Source organism: Rhinolophus sinicus, chromosome 13, assembly GCF_057876585.1.
Source record: "Rhinolophus sinicus isolate RSI-liver-muscle chromosome 13, RSI-T2T, whole genome shotgun sequence".
Classification (NCBI taxonomy): domain Eukaryota; kingdom Metazoa; phylum Chordata; class Mammalia; order Chiroptera; family Rhinolophidae; genus Rhinolophus; species Rhinolophus sinicus.
In genome coordinates this window covers 50104020-50123391 of record NC_142513.1, presented here as the reverse complement: position 1 = coordinate 50123391, position 19372 = coordinate 50104020, and the positions used below count along the sequence as shown (strand labels likewise).

Genomic DNA, 19372 nt, shown 5'->3' with positions numbered 1-19372 from the left:
AAGTAAATTCTCAGGAATGAGTTGGTCATCTCTGCTTACATTCCATAAACATTTTTTGCATTTAGAATTTGAAATATAAATGGAAAGAGTATTATATACTGAGTCCAAAGCCCTGGGTTCGAGGTGTAGCTTTTTTGGGACATTTCACTAGAACTTGCTTCAACGCAGTTTACTCTGCGGTTATCAATACCTGCTTCACAGAGGCTTAAATGCAGTGAAGAGTTGGAAACACAGTGGACACTCAGTGTAGCCGTGGCCTCAGCCAGGTCAGACGGCCTGCCTTAGCGGGTGTGCTTTCCTGAGTGAGGGACCCCCTATAGCCTTCCTGTACCAGGTATGGAGGCTTCTTTCCCTTCTCCCCACCCTCTTTCCTTGAAACAGCTTTATTGAGATACAATTTCTATATCATAACATTCACCCCCTTTAAAATGTACAGTTCACTGTGTGTATATTCACAGAGTTGTGCAACTGTCAACCATAATTTTGTAACATTTTCATCACCCAAAGGAGAAATTCCCTACCTTTAGCCATCATCCCTCAATCCCCCAAACCCTAAGCAACCGTTAATCTACTTTCTGTCTCTTCTCCTTTTGTAACCGTTTCATCTACATGGAGTCACAAAATATGTGGTCCCCTGTGACTGGCTTCGTTCACTCAGTACAGGTGTCCCCCGCTTTTACAAAGTTCGCTTTAGGCCACCTCGCTTTTACAAAAGATGCACATTCATGCCTGTTTTAGCAAACCAGAATAAATCGAAGAGGATTTCCCCTTTTATGAGAAAAGGGAACGAGTGCTTTGCCGGGAGCAGTTGCAGAGGCAGCAGGCTTTCCCAGCAGCCAGACGGGCCGCCCAGCTCCTTCCCAGAACCGCCAGCGCGTTGAACCTTCTGTGAGCATCTGTGCTCTGTATTGTATTTTGTGCATCCCTTAGCAAAAAGTGCGCTCAGCTAATGGCTTCTTCGCTGTATACCATCTCAGCTCAGGAAGCTTTCCCAGGAATGTGTCCTTGCAGATAGGGGAGGAACCTCATAGTGTCGGTACCCCTAACCACAAGTTCAAGGGTCAGCTGTATATGAATTGATGCAGTCCTAATCTCTCTATTTAAATGAGGGAACTCAAGTCCACAGAGGTCCTGTATAAGGTCAGAATTGGCCAGGAGTAGAGAGACAGGACCCAGGCCTTCTGACTTCGTTTGTAAAAAGCAAGTTGAACAAATGATTGCTGAGGATTCTTTTGGTTTTAGAATCCTGTGATCCCAGCGTCTGCTGTGAAAACAAACGACTAGAACAGGTTGCACAGAATGTTGAGGGTTGGTTGGAAGAATAAAGGGAGAGGAGTGAAACAATAATTGGTGAGAAGTGTTGGGATTGCGTTAGCTGGCTGTGGAAATGCGGCATGGAAAGGAAAAGTGGGAGAAAAGCTCGAAGGCACCAAGGGGGTATCTCAAGTAGAGAATTGGGCGTCTTGGAAGGGAACAGAGAAGAGTCTTTGGAGACGAGATTATCCAGATATTTCTGCAGCTGAATCAGCTATCAGGAACTTCTTTATTCCTTTTTTTAAAAGAATCAAGAAATGCTTTGTAACACATGAGTGGGCAAACCTTTTCTATAAAAGGTCAGATAGTAGACAGTTTCAACTTCATGGGCCTTACGGTCCCTGTTGTAACTGCTACTCCGTGTGCGAACAGGCGTAATGGTCTGGGGGTGGGGGGGTGGCCGGGAAAGCGCATTTGTCATAAATTGTTTCCCTACCAGGCAGAAATGTGAACACATAAGTTATTGCTGCTCGCGGCTGCTTATGCTTCAAAAAGATGAAATAAGGTGAAAGGGAAGGTTTTTGATGTTCTTTCTTCCATTCAAAAGCTGTATCCATATCTGTGTGTTCACATACAGATAAATGAGATCACAGTATATTGCTTTCAACCACGTTCCCCACCACTATAGCAAAAGACATCATCTTGGACGTTTTCTCATGGAAACATAAAAGTCAACTATCATTTCACACACCTAAAAAGTTTATATGGTAAAGATATGTAAGAAATAAAAATGGAATAGTTTGCATTTCTTTTGAAAATTTCTTGGGAAGGCAACCACATTAGTCTTTTAGAAAGTCCAGCACAGAGCATACAATTGCCTCAGAGTAAGAATAATTCTACATCTATCAATTTTGATTACTGGCAACGGTATTAAAACTTTTTACATATGCTATTCCTATTCCTCTCCCCATTTAAAAATACGGTTTTACTCTGTATCATGTAGCTATTACGTAATTTATTTCACCCTTGAATTCTTATTTAATGCTCCTACTATAAGTAAGTATATATTCAGTGCTCATCACCAACCCTCACTGTGTGTTCTCCTGTCGTTGTGATGGTCAGAAAGTCATTCTCTGTTAGATTCCTTAGGAAGGAATCATGAAAACAGTATTTCCTGTCTTGCATGTTTATTAGTTTATCCATACCCTTTTATACTTGAAGTTCGATTTTACTGGACGTTAAATCCTTGGCTCACTGTTTCTCTTGAGTATCTTTATATTATCTTTGGCATAACGTGTTGCTCTCCAAGTGTGACTGATGATCTAAGTTTCTTTCCTCTATAAGTTACGAACTCTTTTTGCCTAGATGCCAAAGAATCTTGCCTTAAAACCTAGTCATTTTGTTTGAATATATCTTGGTGTTAGTCCCTCTGAATTGGTATTTTCAGATAACCCTCAGATATCTACAGTGTGTGTTCTTTGAGTATGTAGTTTCAATTAAAAACATATCAGGGAGTTTTGGGTTTTTTAATTATAGTTTTTACTATTTTTTTCTTTTCCCTTTTTTGGTTTAGTTTTTCAGGGACTCCTGCTATAGGTATATTGTATCTTGTTTGCCTGTGTATGCTTATTTGGGCTTATGTTCCTATCTGAACTGACATTTTAACTTTTCTAATTAGCTCTTGAATTCTGTCAGCTCATTTCTGAGTTTTTCCAATTCGTATTTATGTTCTTTCATGCTTGTATATTTTCTTCGGCCTGTTTGTTTTGTAATAGTAACAGTTTCTATCCTTTTTTTCTTTGTTTGAACACTCATTCTGGCATGCTTTCATGTTCTGTAGGGATATTATTCTGCTGCTCATTAGCTTTATAGTAATTTTGTAAGGGATTTGATACTGAGACTTTTGCTTATTTTTATGTGAAATTAGTTCCTTTGGATTTTTAGAAATTGGCTTAGTTTCCTGGTGTGTGTGTACGTGTGTATACACGTGTGCATGTGCTACAGAACGTAACTGCTGCTTTTTGACACTTCCCAGCTCTGCGCCCTTTGTACGCTTTTGTCTGGACCTTCCCTTTGCTTTGTCTCTGTTCCTGTCCCACTGACATTTGATTCGCTGCCAGCAGTTTGTCCACAGTGGGGGGGGGGGGGGTTCTGTCCTGGAAGGGCCTGGCAGGTCAGAATTCCTAGGGTGACGCTGCTGCAGTGGCCTCGGGCGGGCTCTGCTGCCAGCACCTTGCTCTCACCCACCATGGAGGGAGGCAGAAGGCCTCCCAGTTCCAGCTGCTCTTCTCCAGTCGTCCTGCTGTGCTTTCCAGCCAGTGCTATTGGTTAGCACGGGATTCCTCAGGTCTTAGGTGTGTCACACACCTCGTGGCTTTCCTCCCATGTAACACTGGGGACACACAAAGCTCATAGCTGGGTGCTTACCCACCTGCTTGCATTTTGCACCTGGGCGGGGTACACTGGTTACCTGGTCCTTTTGTAAATGTCCATGTGTTTGTGTGTGTTGTGCAGTCACCCTGCTTGTTTTTTATTGGGAATTCAGGAAGGTTCAAAATCCACGTTACTACCATGGCTGCAGATTTTTCCAGAATTCTGAGATTTTAGTGCTCAAATTAGTGCTACTTTAAAAAAAACCAAATCTCTATAAAGGGAAACAATTACAAAGAAATTGAACAATCAGTTGAGTACTTATTTTAGCTCAAAGCGCCGTGTGTTGGGCCCCTGCAGGGCTGTACTTCGCTGGAATACACGAGGGACATGTGAGCCGTCCAAGTAGGGCCTTGACGGCCAGGCCGGGTGCGCGTGTGAAGTAGCAGAAGCGTGTCCGTGTGTCCGTGTGCTCCGGGAGCGCGCGTGCAGCGTGGGCCGCCTCTACCTGGGGGAAGCTACGCGGGTTATGAATGAGATGACAGTGAACCTGGATTTGAAGGGTGATCTGAAGCCTGCAAGACTCGTGAGGTGCTAGAGAAATCCTCGGGAGCCTCGCTTGATATAATGCACGCCGCGCCTGATCAAGAGGGGCTCAGAGCAGAGACGCGAACGCGAAGCCGGTTGGCTTTGACTTTCAGGATGTTGCATGCTGAGGAATTTGGACGTGTGGGTTGGGTCAGCTTTAGAATAACCCTTCCAACAAAAGGGACGGTAATTGTAGTGCAGTGGAGGTAAGCAGTCTATTGAAAACGCCAAATACAAATAAGCCGATGGTGAAGGCGAGAGGGAAGGGACAGTGTGGAGTAGGTGAGCCCTTTGAAGTGTTTGATCACTGTTTTGCTCTGCTGGTCACAAAGCATTTCCCGCTGAGGTCCTCAGCCCTGCCTGCCCATTAGAGCCACTTGGGGGCTTTAAAGAAACGCCTGCCATCTCTCTTCCTCCAGTTGTATTTAATTGGTATGGGGTGGGGGTTCAGACACCAGCAAGCATTTTGAAACTCTGCCCCAGTGATTCTTCTCTGCAGCCAGGGTTGGGACACAGACTTTGAAATGAACTGTAGCTGATACTGATTCAGCAGATTTCATGCCCTACTAAGTGCAGGAGCTGCATGGAAGCAGTGGCCTGGGCCGGTGCTAGGCTGTCACTGCAGCCAAATACCTTCCCAGCTCTGCCTTCCTCATGGAAAGTTCCTGATTCTTTCAGCATTTCTTTCATAGTTTTGTTGATTCTGCTATTTCAGTAAAATAATTAGCAAACAAGATGTAAAGGGACAGTATACAAGCCTGTAGAGTCAAAAGCTTCACCCCACCTCTTTCCAGGAGGAAAGAAAAGCAAAGCGGTAATTCCCCTCCCGCATCCCTTGGGAATTTAGGGTTTTCTCCCCATATTTGCAGTGACAGTCTGCAATGCATCATTGTGTGCATATGTGTTTTCATATTGTTGGAGACGTATGTCTTCAGGGTACATTCCTAGAAACCGGTTTGCTGTGTCGAAAGGTGAGAGCTCTTGTAGTTTTGTTAGCTAGTGCCAAATTCCTCTGCGGAAGACTCGAGCAGATCAGCTGCCGAGCAGATTACCTGCCGTCCGTCGCGTGATGAGCCAGCAAGCGTGTCTGTTCTCTGCAGTCGCCCCAGCAACGTGTGTTGTCATATTGAATTTATACCTTTCTCCCTCCCAGTGGTTTTAGTTTGCATTTCTCTAATTGTGAGTTTTAATCTCTCGTAACTTTTGTAAATTGTTTCATTTTTGTGTGTGTTTGTTTTCCTGAGGTAACCTTGGTTTATAACGTTCTGTAAGTTTCCGGTGTACAGCATTGTATCTCAGCATCTGCCATGCGTGCTCAGCACCAGGGCCGAGTTTCCGTCCGTCACCCCTTGCCCTCTGCTAAGTGCAATCTGTTATCTACATCTCTCAGTTTTTCCTTTTTTTTAAAAATGCTCCACGTATGAGTGAAATCATACAGTATTTGTCTTTCTCCATCTGACTTATTTCCTTTAGCATAATACTGTCAGGGTCCATCCATGTTGTCACAAATGGCAAGCTTTCATCTTCTTTATGGCTGAGTAATATTCCAGGGCCGTGTGTGTGTGTGTGTGTGTGTGTGTGTGTGTGTGTGTGTGTCTACTTTATTCATTCATTTGTTGATGGACACTTAGGTTGTTTTCATATCTTGACTGTTGTGAATAATGCTGCAGATATCATTTTGAATTAGTGTTTTTGTATTCTTTGGATAAATACCCAGAAGCAGAGTTGTTGGATCACATGTTAGTTCTATTCTTAATTTTTTGAGGAACCTCCACACTGTTTTCCATGGTGGCTGCACCAATTTGCAGTCCCACCAGCAGTGCACAAGGGCTCCCTTTTCGCCACATCTTCCCTAAGACTTGCTGTTAATATTTTTTATAATAGCGATTGTAATAGGTGTGATATCTCATTGTGGTTTTAATTTTCATTTCCCTAATAATGTTGAACATCTTTTCATGTGCCTATTGGCCATCCGTATGTTTTCTTTGGGAAAAATGTCTGTTCAGGTCCTCGGCCATTTTTTTAATTGAGCTGTTTTTTGTTGTTTTGAGTTGTATGAGTTCTTTTTATATTTTGCATATTAACCCCTTATCATATGTATGATTTACAAATATCTTCCCATTCAGGGTTGTCTTTTCATTTTATTGATAGTTTTCTTTGCTGTGCAAAAGCTTTTTAGTTTGATGTTTTTGGTTTTGTTTCCTTTGCTGTTGGAATCAATTCCACAAAAACATCGCTGAAACCAACATCAAGGAGCTTAGGGCCTGTGTTTTCTTCTATGTGTCTTATGGTTTCAGGTCTTACATTCAAGTCTTTAATCCATTTTGAGTTAATTTTTGTGTATGGTGTAAGAAGGTGGTCTAGTTTCATTGTCCTGTCTGTTTCCATAGATTTGTCTTCTGAACATTTTATATGAATGGAATTATACAACATGTGGTCTTTCATGATTGGCTTCTTGCACTTAGCATGATATTTTCAGCGTTCATCTGTTTCATCACATGCATTAATTAGTACTTCATTTCTTTTTATTGCACATAATATTCCATTCTAATGACATACCACGTGTTATTTACCCATTCATCAGTCAGTGGGCATTTGGGTGGTTTCTACTTTGGGGATATTAGAAATGACTGTGGACGTGTGGGTACAAGTCTGTGTGTGGACATGTGCTTTCATCTTTCTTGGGTTTATACTTAGGAGTGGAACTGCTGGTGTTTATTCTTTTAGAAGGAGAGGTTTTTTCCTCTTTCTTTTGCCACTTCAGTTGGCTTCAGGGTGGGAGCGAAGGTCACGATGAATGCCCAGTCCATGGTGGGTGGTTTGAATTGGAGGGCATATTGTAGAACAACATTATATGAAAGGACACCATGCTGGTCTAGTGATTCTGGAGCCCAGGAAAGTATTTCACGTTCCTTTAGACTAGTCTGCATACTTGACTTCACTTCCTCTCTCGAGGGTGGCTTGGATTTCTTGAAATTAGGTAATTTTTTAATAACTTGGAAATATTTTGAATTTTTTTTTGTACAGGGCTATCCTTAGTTATTGTGGTAAAGATTTTCAGTTCATTTACAAGTACCTAGTTTACTGTATTTTCTTTAATTAAAAATATATTTTAAATGCTTGTGATGATTAATATATTCCTATTGCATTCAATGTTTATAAGACAGTAATAGTGTAGTACTTTTAAAGAGATTTTAACGTAAGTGAAGGAAGTTGAAATAACTTAATTGATCTTCATAGCTATTGATGTTTTACTATGGAAAGTGGCTCTGGTGTATATGCTAATTAAGTCTGTCATCACTTGGGGCACTGCCAGTCCCCTCAGGACCCTTCTGATAATCAGAAATAAACTTGGCATTTCAGCGTTCAAAATTTCAAAATGTATTTTAGTTCTTAAAGAATATTAACGTGATCGGCAGTTTTTACTATTCTGTTCTGCCCAGCATGTTCAGTTTGTTGGAGCATTCCCACACCAGGAGAAGTCATTCTGACGTGTAAGCATCCACATAAGCGAGTGAGTGTGGATCACAAATGTACTAAGATTGTCGGTTTTGTTTTAACTTTTTTAGTTTGTAGAGCATGACATGAGGAACAATCATTTTTCTTAATAGTAATATTTGACTGTAATTATGACTTCAGGCTCCTGGATTTGGATTTGGAATTGCAATATCCGGTGGAAGAGATAATCCTCATTTTCAGAGTGGGGAAACGTCAATAGTGATTTCAGATGTGCTGAAAGGAGGACCAGCCGAAGGACAGCTGCAGTAAGCGTGTGTCTTCTCCTGCCCTAAGCCTCTGGCAAACTGTGCTGGTGATGCTTTAAATTCATGCACGTTTTTCCTTCCCTCTGTCATAAATGGCAAGCAAGTATACGTATCTTAACCAGACGGTCGCTGTAAAAATAAAGTGTGTTAAAGAAAACTTGTTACTCAGTTTTGGGTCTACTCCAGCCTTTAGGAGCCTCTCACCCTGAGTCTTGCCCTTTTTGTTCAAAGATTATCAAGATAAAGAGGCAAAAGATACAGTAGCACAAAAGTGAGAGTATAATCTGAAGGACAGAAATAAAATCAGGAGAGCATTTATTTTTTTCAAAGGGGGAATAACTTTATCCAGCTGTGTGACATACCGTGTTTCCCCGAAAATAAGACCTAGCCGGACCATCAGCTCTAATGTGTCCTTTGGAGCAAAAATTAATATAAGACCCGGTCTTATTTTACTATAACACTGGGTCTTATATAATATATAATTAATATAATAACAGGTCTGATGTAATATAGTACCTGGTCTTATATTAATTTTTGCTCCAAAAGACACATTAGAGCTGATGGTCCAGCTAGGTCTTACTTTCAGGGAAACACAGTAGTATCCCTTATGCCCCATAACATAACTACCAAAAATTACTTTGTGTATCATGGTAGTTTTCAATTCTTTGGGGAAACATTGTGTTAATGGTTTAAAACAATTAATGATCTGTCGTTAGTTACTAATTGTGCTTGTGGAAAATCTGAAAAGTAAATTGTGTGGTATTATTTTATCATTAATCTGAAGGCAAATAGATTAGTTAGCCCATAATTAGAATATTTTTCAGAAGTACCCATCTTGAAAAAGTCTTCACAAACTTACCTGTATACTTTTCTCTAACATATATTTTGGTGACTTTTTTTCCTTAGAGAAAATGACCGCGTTGCAATGGTTAATGGAGTTTCAATGGATAATGTTGAACATGCTTTTGCTGTTCAACAACTAAGGAAAAGTGGGAAGAATGCAAAAATTGTAAGTATCTTTTACCTTTATTGTTGATAAAACGTTTCTGGTGTTTGAACATATCCTTCCCCTTTAAGAAAAGGAAAACTGGAACAGTAGTTCTAAAGTTAGTTGTTCATAAGAGTATTTCTTCTAAACATGGGTGGTGTGTTTTGTCACCCGTGCGTATTTTCTCAAAGCTGAGATAGCAGGATTTTTTTTTAATTGCAAGAGGAGAAAGGTGGTTGAATGGTTACATCTTCGTGGCTTAAGGTTTCCTTCTCTTTAGGTGCTTGTTACACTGAATCTTGGCACGTAGTCTGTTTGAAATATACAGCCTTGTTTTGTTACAGGGTTTGTTTAATGGGCGACTTGTACAGTGTCCCTTGAACACATACCCCAGCAGCAGCTACTTCCCTTGTTACTGTGATACAGGTTGAAGGGAGAGAAAGTGGTAAGATTTTCTTTGTAGAGTTGCTCAGGGTGCATTTAATGTTACTGACTCAGTGGAAGGTAGAGTCTGCTATTTTTTATTTCTCTGAAAATTTCCTTTAAAATCAGAGGAAAGACCTGCACTTAACTCTGATGCCCGGCCTCCTGTTACAGTTAAATTAGACCCACGTGGCACAGAATGGATGTCACATAAAAGTCCTAATACAATTACGGCCACGTTCGGGAGCCCGTGAGCTGTGTTGCCCCCTTTGCTCCTCCCATTTCTGCCCCTCCGGCCTCTGGAAGGCCTGAGCCAGGCCCTGTGGAGGCCTTAGCTCCGGGGTGCAGAGCAGACGGAAGCGGCCGGGCGGCCAGACAGCTGACCTGCCCGGTCCACGGACAACCTTTCTGCTTCCAGCAGATACTCAGCGCCCCGCGGGCAGGCGCGGGTGGGGCGTGGGGCGGCCTGCTTTGTGTCTGACCACCGGGAGCTGTGGTGAGGGCCAGGCGGCTGCTCCCCGAAGCTGTAGCCCCACGGTGGCAGGGCCTCCCGCCCTGTGTCGGTGGCCACTCCATATGGCTCGTGAGCGCGCGGCAGGGCGCGCAGTGTTTAGTTACCGCCTTCGCGATGACAGGCGCCCTCTGTTGTGTGTGTGCACAGCGCCCTGGGATCGGACTTGTACAGCAACTCGTGCACGGCCTCGCTAGCTAGTGGGTGGTAGACTTTCTAACAGGCTTATAACAGGGTTGTGGGTGTACAGAAGCAAACTGCTGACTTTTATAATGGTTGACGTTTGTAAACTGAACCGGCTTTCGCTGTGTCGCCTCGGCTGCTGGTCCTGAGCCTTGGCAGGGTTTCCGTAGGGTTTGTCAGATGCCGGGCTGTGCCGTGCGCGGAAGGGAGGGGGTTTTCTTCCTGCAGCTGAGGTCCTGAGCTTCACCCCTCGCTCCTGCTTTTGGAGCCCTCCATTCCTCTGAAATGTTGCGCTGCTTTGCTTTTCCACGCCGAATATTCGGTACACATCCCCCACATGGGTACTGCCTCCCAGGAAGCCGCAGTCCTACGCTGCGACTTCCCCACAGACGTGCTTGTGCAGCGACTAGGTCCAAGCCTGGAAGGTACTTGGAAGAGGATGTGTGGGGAGGATTTGAGGCAGCTCGGAGGGCAGCGGGTCCTCTGACTGCGTAGTGACGTCAGCTGGAAGGCGGAGCCAGGAAGCACGTGGTCTGCTCTGGTGGGGGGGTTCTCACCCGCACAGAGCCGTGGTTCAGAACGTTCTACCGTTGGAGAGACTGCTCATGTCAGTAATTTATGTTAAGCTCTTCGTTGCCACATGACGTTGAGCGTAGAACCCCAAGGTCTTCGGATGTGGCCTTCCATTGTCAGAGGGCTTCCTGGACTTAGCCCTGCCATACCAGATACGTGGGTTTTGTTTTCTGCGGTTCTGGCTACCCAGCTCCTTCCTCCCCTCCCCACCCACTAATCTGCCTTCTTCCCTGCGCTCTGCTGTTATAGTGGGGCTCTCTTTATATGATTGTATTTCTATAAGCTAAGAGCCCTTTGGGTGGTAGGCTCAATAAATGATTTCTGTTGAATTAAAATGTTAGAACTTTTTAAATAATATACCGTTAATAGGTGAAGATAGAAATAGATATGCTTATAACACAGTGAGCATGTGTAATTTTGACTAAAATTCTGAGCTTACTGCAGACGCATTGTGAAGCAAATGAATAGACAGAACCCGGTAGCCATAACCAGTGTGACATGTCAGGGAGTAGCCACGTGGCAGCTAGCACGTCACTGCGTCCACACACACACACAACACACACACACACCCAGCCCTTCCCCATGGGCGTGTCTGTGCCGGGTTCCCACAAGTATTCAAACGTGTTGTGTCCCTCCGTCCTTGTTCCTTCACTGTTTAAGCATGGCTTCCTAGGAGTGGCTTGTGGGTGGGGAGTCGGGCGGAAGGACTGGTAGGTGGATTACCCGTCTCCCGTCAGAAAACCAGCCGGGCAGTGAGAGTCCAGCTGCGTCCACATTTCCTCATCTTTGCCAGACACTTACAGCAAACACAGTGTTACAGGCATTATTCGATGTGGGTAATACTTTTTCAAAGCGTTAACATATTTTAAAGTACAAGTGAGTTTGAGCATTTCATAGTGTATGTCCTGCCCGTTTGTGTTTCTTCTTTGCCTGGTCATGTCCTTTTGCATTTATATGGTGGCAATTGTCATATCAGTGTTGTGTGTAGTAGCCTTTTGTCATATTTACTGCATGTATTGTTCACCTATTTGCTTTTGTGAGTGTAAGTTGTCTATGGTGGTTTTTTGGTTTGATTTTATATCATTTTGTTTCAATATGGAAATGTTTTAATTTTTATGTTGTCGTATCTGTCAGACCTTTTCATTTGATTGGTGCTGCCTTTAGTGTCATGTTTACAAAAGCTTTTACCTTTCTAGAGTTATAAAAGCATAAATCTTATAGTATGTTCTAGTATTAGCATGATCTCATTGTTTTATTTTACATTTGAATATTTAATTCAGCCAAACTGTTTTGAAATAGGCATTTTTCCCCCAAAATTTCTGTTTCACAATTATCAGTTGTTAAAATCAAACGTCATTGTCGAGCCTTTTAAATATCTTCGTGGGGGTTTATGTTAGTTAACTGATCATGTAAATGGAGAATCGTAATAGGACTGGATAGTTTTCAGAAAGTTAAGCACTTAACTGGATGCAAATATTTCTTTACATGTTGGGTTGAATGCATGGTAAGGACCCCAAGGGACTTGAGTCTTAATGGAATAGATGGGCACAGACAGTCATGACCCCAAGTAGTTCAAGTACAGTTGATTTCCAAAGAGGTGGCAGTCTCTTAGAGGAGCTGTAGGGAAAGCTTTGTGCTCGACTGGTTACTTGGTTGTGGTTATACATTATGAGGGAGGAATTGACAATAAAAGCTCTAATACAAAGTATTGCTTCTGTTACAGTATGTTGGAGATTGAAATAGAGGTGAGACTGAAATGCAGGAGTCAGGAAGGCATTACAGTAAATGCTGCCTCAGCCGGGCGTGCAGGGGCAGTGAAAGTGTCAGTTCATAAAGCATTGGTGTTCCTCCTTCTGCCATGCTGGCCTCTTGCTCCTTACCAAGCAGAATTGCTAAACCTGCTAAAGATCCTCACGTATCTGTATAAATCAGCTCAGTGTCCTTTGCTCACAGGCCTTCTCTGGTCTCTTGGTCGTGGTAAGGAGCAGCTGTGTTAAGGCTAGAACAGCCCTTTGAAGAAAGTGAGCCACAAAGGGAAGAGATAAGATGATGGCTTGGAAATGAGTGCAAGGCAGAGGAATGGAAGATTAATGGGCAGATTAGTAGGCAGAAGACAGATTTGAGGTAGATAAGGAGTGATTAGAGTCGTAAGTACCTTGGGGGATGGTAATTGATGAAGAAAGTTCTTGGAGGTGGGTGGGGATAAGAATAGAGCTCAGACAGCAGGGTTTCACTCACACGGGAAGAGGCTCTGCGGAACTTTGAGACCAGGAGGAAGAACAAATGAATGAGACACGGAAAAAACTGAGGAGTAGCGGGGATGTGAAGGGGCATTGATCTCTGTAAATCAGGCCTTGCAGAATAGTTTTCGAATACCTGTGCTAGCAAATTCCAGAGAGGCAGGCAGCAAGAAGTACAGAGAGGAACGGATCGCTGGCCAAGCACAGTTCTGTCAAGGAGAATGAATTCGTAGAGGACTCAGTCAGCAAAGTGTGGAAGTGCAGCCATCAGGACAGCGCTGGAGTTTGTCATGGTAGCTGATTGAGGTCCAGAGGAAGTCAGTTAAATATCACAACTTGGGGTGTCCTGCATACTCGGAAGGAAGGCGTGTGAAACCAGGAGGAAATTGATGGACGGAGGGGATGGAGGAATCAGAAATAAGATGGACGTGGAAAAGTCTCAGTAGATGAAGGGGTCCGAAGTAGGAGATAAGGACTGGTACCCGCAGATCTTGCAGACGTCTGATGAGATGAAGTGTGTGCCAGCGTGAGAAGGCCAAGTGCAGTCCAGGGACAGAGGCCACTTAATCAGAAGGTAATGCACACAGACCGTGAAGGAAGTAAGTGCACGGGGCAAATTGAAGCAGTTACCAGAGTCACTGGGGAAAGAAAGCCTGAAGGAGAGATTTCCTCCCCCTAGACCAGGGACTACAAATGGAGAGAGACAGAACTGAAAGCCGTGTGCGTGGTGACGTTAGTGTGGGGGTGCAGTCAGCTGGTCTCTGAGAGGCCTGCAGGACCAGCGTGGGCCTTGATTGATGCTGACGGATTCGGAAAGTATATTTGGGGAATAGAGTACAGTGCCCCATTTATTTATTCACACGACCAGCAATTACTAGTTTTCCTTCAAGCTTGTGATGATTACACCTGGAAGATCTTTGAATTAATTCATCAATTAGGCCCACTCTTCCAAATTTGGTTCTTAACCAGATCTGTTTATCAGGAAGCAGATAACACAACCATTGTGGGAAAATATTCCTTAGTAATATTACAATTGCGCATTATATCACTTTGATTCATGATTTAGTGAACATGGCACCCAAAAAATATAGTTTTCCTTTCTCTTAGGAACTGAAGGTACATATCTGAAAATCAGTCAGCTTATTGGTAACCCTTTTTTGTTTGTAGACCATCCGAAGGAAGAAGAAAGTTCAGATTCCAGTAAGTCGCCCTGACCCTGAGCCAGTGTCCGAGAATGAAGAAGATAGTTATGATGAGGACGTCCACGACGCAAGAAGGGGCCACGGGAGCCTGGCTCCTCGGAGGAGTGAGAAGAGCTGGGCGAGGGACAGGAGCGCGAGTCGGGAGAGGAGTTTGTCCCCGCGCTCTGACAGGCGTTCTGTGGCCTCCAGTCAGCCTGCCAAGCCCACCAAAGTCACGCTGGTCAAATCCCGGAAAAATGAAGGTAGGTGTCCTTGACCGACTCGCTTATCGTTTTCTCATGAAAAAATTTAAACTGATTTGAGTGAGAGGTCAACTTGCCATCTCTTCACATCTTTGCTTTTGTTGCTTTTTGTTGTCTTCGTTCTCGTGTCCTCGTGCCATCAGTCGAATCCCCTTATGGCGGGCTTCAGCAATCTTTCCTCTTGATTCGTTTCTTTTAGCCGTCAGTACTTCAGATACATTGTCCGGTAGTTGGAGTTTGGATTTCTTACTGCTGTTTGAACAGACAAGTACCAGTTATTCTAACAAGAAATGTCACACCATCACCACAATGAAACTCGGTGTTTTACTTAGTTAGGGGAGGGGTCTCTTGTAGGGTATTTCTCTGTGACGCAGGGCTTCTTTAAAAGTTTTGAAACTGAATCCCAGCTGCCTCCCCTCACTTAATCAAATTTGATAAAAATGGACTTGACTATAGCTTCTTCCTGCTGTGGGCATGTCTCAAATGCAGGAAAGCATTTAGGACTGGTCATTTTGTGAAACAGGGTTACGGTAAGAATATTAGGAAGGCTCACCTTTGCAAAACCCGACCCATTTCCTGGGTACTGCTGCCCACCCCGCTAGGGTCTCAGTCAGGCTCCGCTCTTGCCATTGGTTTCACCACTCACTCTTTAACCCGCTCTGTACTTTTTCCACCCTGTTCCCAAAACTGTTCACAGTCAGTCAGCTTATTGGTAACCTTTTTTGATAGAAATCCAGTAGAAATTTTCAGTCTTTATCTTACTTGCTTTTTCAGTACCGTGTTGCATATTAACTACTCCCTATGTTTTAAAATGCTGTCTTCTCCTTGGTTTCCGTAGTATTGCATCCTTTTGGGGTCTCCCACTTTTTCTGTATCCCTGGCAAGCTTATTATCCTCATTCCACCCTTCACCATTCTATAGATTTCTGTTCTAGAACCTTTTCCCACTTAACATAACCTGTATGGCCAATCTCATCTGCCCTCATTGCCTCAGTTAGCTGCTGATGATAGCAAAACTTATTTCTCCAACCCAAGTCCGTATGTATGTATCTTCTTGTGTCCCCGCTGACCATTAGGCATATTCACCTGGGGGTTCCGTACAGGTCCCTCGGACTCAACACATGTCAAACGAAACTCACATCTCCCTCTCAAAATTTTGGTCTGTTTCTTATGCGGTATCGGGTTGACTGCCTTCCCATCTACCCAGTTTCCCGAGCCACTGACAGATAAGATGGTAGTTACTCTTCACCATCTCTCTTTTTTCTCTTTCCCACGCCCACTTAATCCATCCTCACTTCCTGCATACCACTCTTAACCATCCCGCTTGTGCCTTTCTCCACTGCCACCACCCTTGTCCAAGCTACCATCATGTTTTTCTTCCAGCTTTACTGAGGTGTAACTGACATTGTATCTAAATATATAAAATTGTATATATTTAGGGTGTACAGGGTGACGTATACATTATGAAATCGTCACAATCAAATTAACACATCCCGGGTTAGAGCTCCATACTCCTAACTCCGAAGGCTGCTGGTTCGATTCCCACATGGGCCAGTGGGCTCTCAACCACAAGGTTGCCAGTTCGATTCCTCGAGTCCCGCAAGGGATGGTGGGCAGCGCCCCCTGCAACTAAGATTGAACATGGCACCTTGAGCTGAGCTGCCGCTGAGCTCCCAGATGGCTCAGTTGGTTGGAGCACGTCCTCTCAACCACAAGGTTGCCGGTTCGACTCCCGCAAGGGATGGTGGGCTGCACCCCCTGCAACTATAAACAGCAACTGGACCTGGAGCTGAGTTGCGCCCTCCACAACTAAGACTGAAAGGACAACTTGAAGCTGAACATCACCCTCCACAACTAAGATTGAAAGGACAACAACTTGACTTGGAAAAAAGTCCTGGAAGTATACACTGGTCTCCAATAAAGTCATATTCCTCTCCCCCCCCCCCCCAAAACAAAAGAATTAACACATCCATCACCTCACATCGTGTGTGTGTGTGTGTGTGTGTGTGTGTGGCGAGCACCATCTTGGTCTTCAGGGGACTCCTTCAGTCTCATAAACGAGTCTCTGGATCCCTTCCGGGTGATTCCGCAGGCTTGCCCGCACGGCTGCTCTGTCTTCCTCTTCCGCCCTCTTGCAGTTACTTCTCTGTCTGAGCTAGCCTGCATGCGTGGCTTCTGCAAACCTGCCTGTCTTTCCTTCATGTCTGGTGGTGCATTTGTTTGTAACCACTCTGTCCTTACCACCTCACCTACGCACGCAGGCACACACGCACCTCGTCCTTCGGGCTTCGTTTTAGTATTTTCACTTTAGTATTTCTTAGGTAAAGTTTCAGCTTTAGTGTTTCTTCCTCAGGGAGGCACTCTTTGACCCCTGCTAGACACAGAACCCTGAATCGCCCCTTTCTGCACTCTTCATCACACTTGTATTGTGTCCCCCCAAAAATAAGACCTAGCCGTGCCATCAGCTCTAATGTGTCTTTTGGAGCAAAAATAAGACCCGGTCTTATTTTAATATAATATGAGACTGGGTCTTATCTAACAATATAAGACCGAGTCTTATGTTAATTTTTGCTCCAAAAGATGCATTAGAGCTGATGGTCCAGCTAGGTCTTATTTTCGGGAAACATGGTAGTTACCATGGTAACATCTTTTTTCCTACCAGCTATGTAAGTTGCCCAGGTACAGGTACTCTGTCATTTGCTGCTTTTCAGCCATAGTTCCCGACACATAGTTAATATTTGCCCAAGAAAATACTTGGAATAAATTAATAAATTAATATATAAGGAATATTTTGGAGTCAGCTCTGTATTGGTCATTTATCCTTTTCAATCTTAGTTGTGGAAGGTTCTGTTCAGCTTCAAGTTGTTGTTCTTTCAGTCTTAGTTGTGGAGGGCGCAGCTCAGCTCCAGGTCCAGTTGCCGTTGCTAGTTGCAGGGGGAACAGCCCACCATCCCTTGCGGGAGTCGAGGAGTTGAACCAGCAACCTTGTGGTTGAGAGGACATACTCCAACCAACTGAGCCATCCGGGAGCTCAGCGGCAGCTCAGCTCAAGGTGCCATGTTCAATTTTAGTTGCAGGGGGCAGAGCCCACCATCCCTTGCGGGACTCGAGGAATCGAACTGGCAACCTTGTGGTTGAGAGCCCATGCTCCAACCAACAACTGAGCCATGCGGGAGGCAGCTCAGCTCAAGGTGCCGTGTTCAATCTTAGTTGCAGGGGGCGGAGCCCACCATCCCTTGCAGGACTCGAGGAATTGAACTGGCAACCTTGTGGTTGGGAGCCCACAGGCCCATGTGGGAATCGAACAGGCAACCTTCGGAGTTAGGAGCACGGAGCTCTAACTGCCTGAGCCACCGGGCTGGCCCATTTATGACTTTTTAATCTTGAGTCAGTACAATCTTTTAATCAGTGTCATATTCTTCCGTGATACAAAAGCCGTTTCTAAAGCACATAGTTCATTGCCTGGATCCCCTAGAAAGTCATTTTATTTTTCTTCTCCCCGATTCTATTCCTGTTTTTGAGCACTCTTTGAATATTTACCTTAAGTTAAACTGTAATTGATGTAACTTTTAGAGTAGCAGGTCTGCTAACTTATATTAAAAACGGTTTTCTATTTCCCATCTTGGTTTTCATTTTTTGTTTAAATGTAACGACACCCAGAGTCCTTTTCTCTCTCCTGAGTCAACCATGAGCAGTCCTTCTCCTATTGACATTATGTTGTAGTCATTGTTCTAATTAAAAAAAAAATTCTACAGCTTCGCAGTCCCCTGAACAGTTTTCTGACTCTCCCGGAAACGTCCTCAGCTCTGACCACTCCCTTGCCTCACCCTCGGATACAATTAATGTTTCCTTGGTCTTGGCGACGTGGTTTGTGGTGAAAGGCAAGGCCCAGCTGTGCCTGGCTGGTCAGAAGCCTGCGGTGGCGCTAATACTGAGATGCGTGCCGTGCTGTTGAGTGTGTCTCCAGTGCCAGTGCTGTGGCAGCCCAGAGAGACAGACTTTGGCTCTAGGAACTGGGCAGAATGAAAACATGTATGCGTGGTAGCAGCCGTCACCAGTAAAGTCAGCCTTCCCATAGCTTTTTCAGACCTGACGCAATTTATGTGTCAGAATGGTATTCATTAACCCTTCTGAGAAGCTGGTGTGTCAGTACAGCTGGCTGGAAAGAAGCCGCCTTCTCTTCTGGGCTTTCCCACTTTCGGGAAAATGGGAATCCGGTGTCAGTCTTCCATTTGAACCACACTTTCCCTTTGCTGTTACATTGACAGTGCAAACTTGTTGATGACTGGAGGAAATGTCGTCTTTGCAGGGTGACCAAGAATTCTTTCTTGTTGATTACACTTGAAAACCCTTCACGCCATGATTGTTGTTAGTCTTATACTTTCAAATTCTATCTACGTGTCTTAGGATTGTACACTAAAGATGTTTAAATATCCTATTTCAGAATATGGGCTTCGATTGGCCAGCCATATATTTGTAAAGGAAATTTCACAAGACAGTTTGGCAGCAAGAGACGGCAATATTCAGGAAGGTGATGTTGTATTGAAGGTACAGTCGTATCCTTACATCTTAATGCGCTGAGCTAGAAAATGGGGCTAGTGTGACCACATGGCTTCTGCTCATGTGTGAAGCAATTCTGCCAAAAAGAATTAAAAATCAGTGTTTGGGGAACTGGGTAGTTTGCTACTGTCCATTTTTACATGTCAACACTGTTACTCTTCTTTAGGCATAGAGCCATCCTAAGAGAATTAATCGCTACAAATGTGTATCATTCACTAGTAAGAGCTACTTTGTATATAGATATGTTTCTTACACAATAAGTGGTTTTGATAGCTGCTCCAGATATTATTGAAATGTTTGCTTTGTTAGTTTGCTTATGAGTAATTGAAAGGGACAGGCTTTTGGGGAGGGGCTTGGGGGTGCTAATTTGGGTTGTCTGACCACAATGTAGTAAAGACTTTATTTCAGGAAGGACGAGGACTTGGATAATACTGGGCAGTGCACAGGGAATGTTTTGGTTCTTATAGCCAAGGAG

The 19372-nt window shown here is 44.0% G+C and overlaps 1 protein-coding gene across 13 annotated transcripts in view; it reads left to right on the top strand.

Moving 5' to 3' along the window:
• The window catches only part of TJP1 (tight junction protein 1), a 195550-nt gene that overhangs the window by 133759 nt on the left and 42419 nt on the right, over positions 1 to 19372 (top strand). For all 13 annotated transcript variants that reach the window (XM_074318108.2, XM_074318113.2, XM_074318112.2 and 10 more), the window contains 4 exons: positions 7852 to 7976; positions 8883 to 8985; positions 14062 to 14338; positions 18782 to 18885. In XM_074318108.2, coding sequence (XP_074174209.2) covers positions 7852 to 7976; positions 8883 to 8985; positions 14062 to 14338; positions 18782 to 18885 — 609 coding nt within the window. The remainder of the gene's footprint in view (positions 1 to 7851; positions 7977 to 8882; positions 8986 to 14061; positions 14339 to 18781; positions 18886 to 19372) is intronic.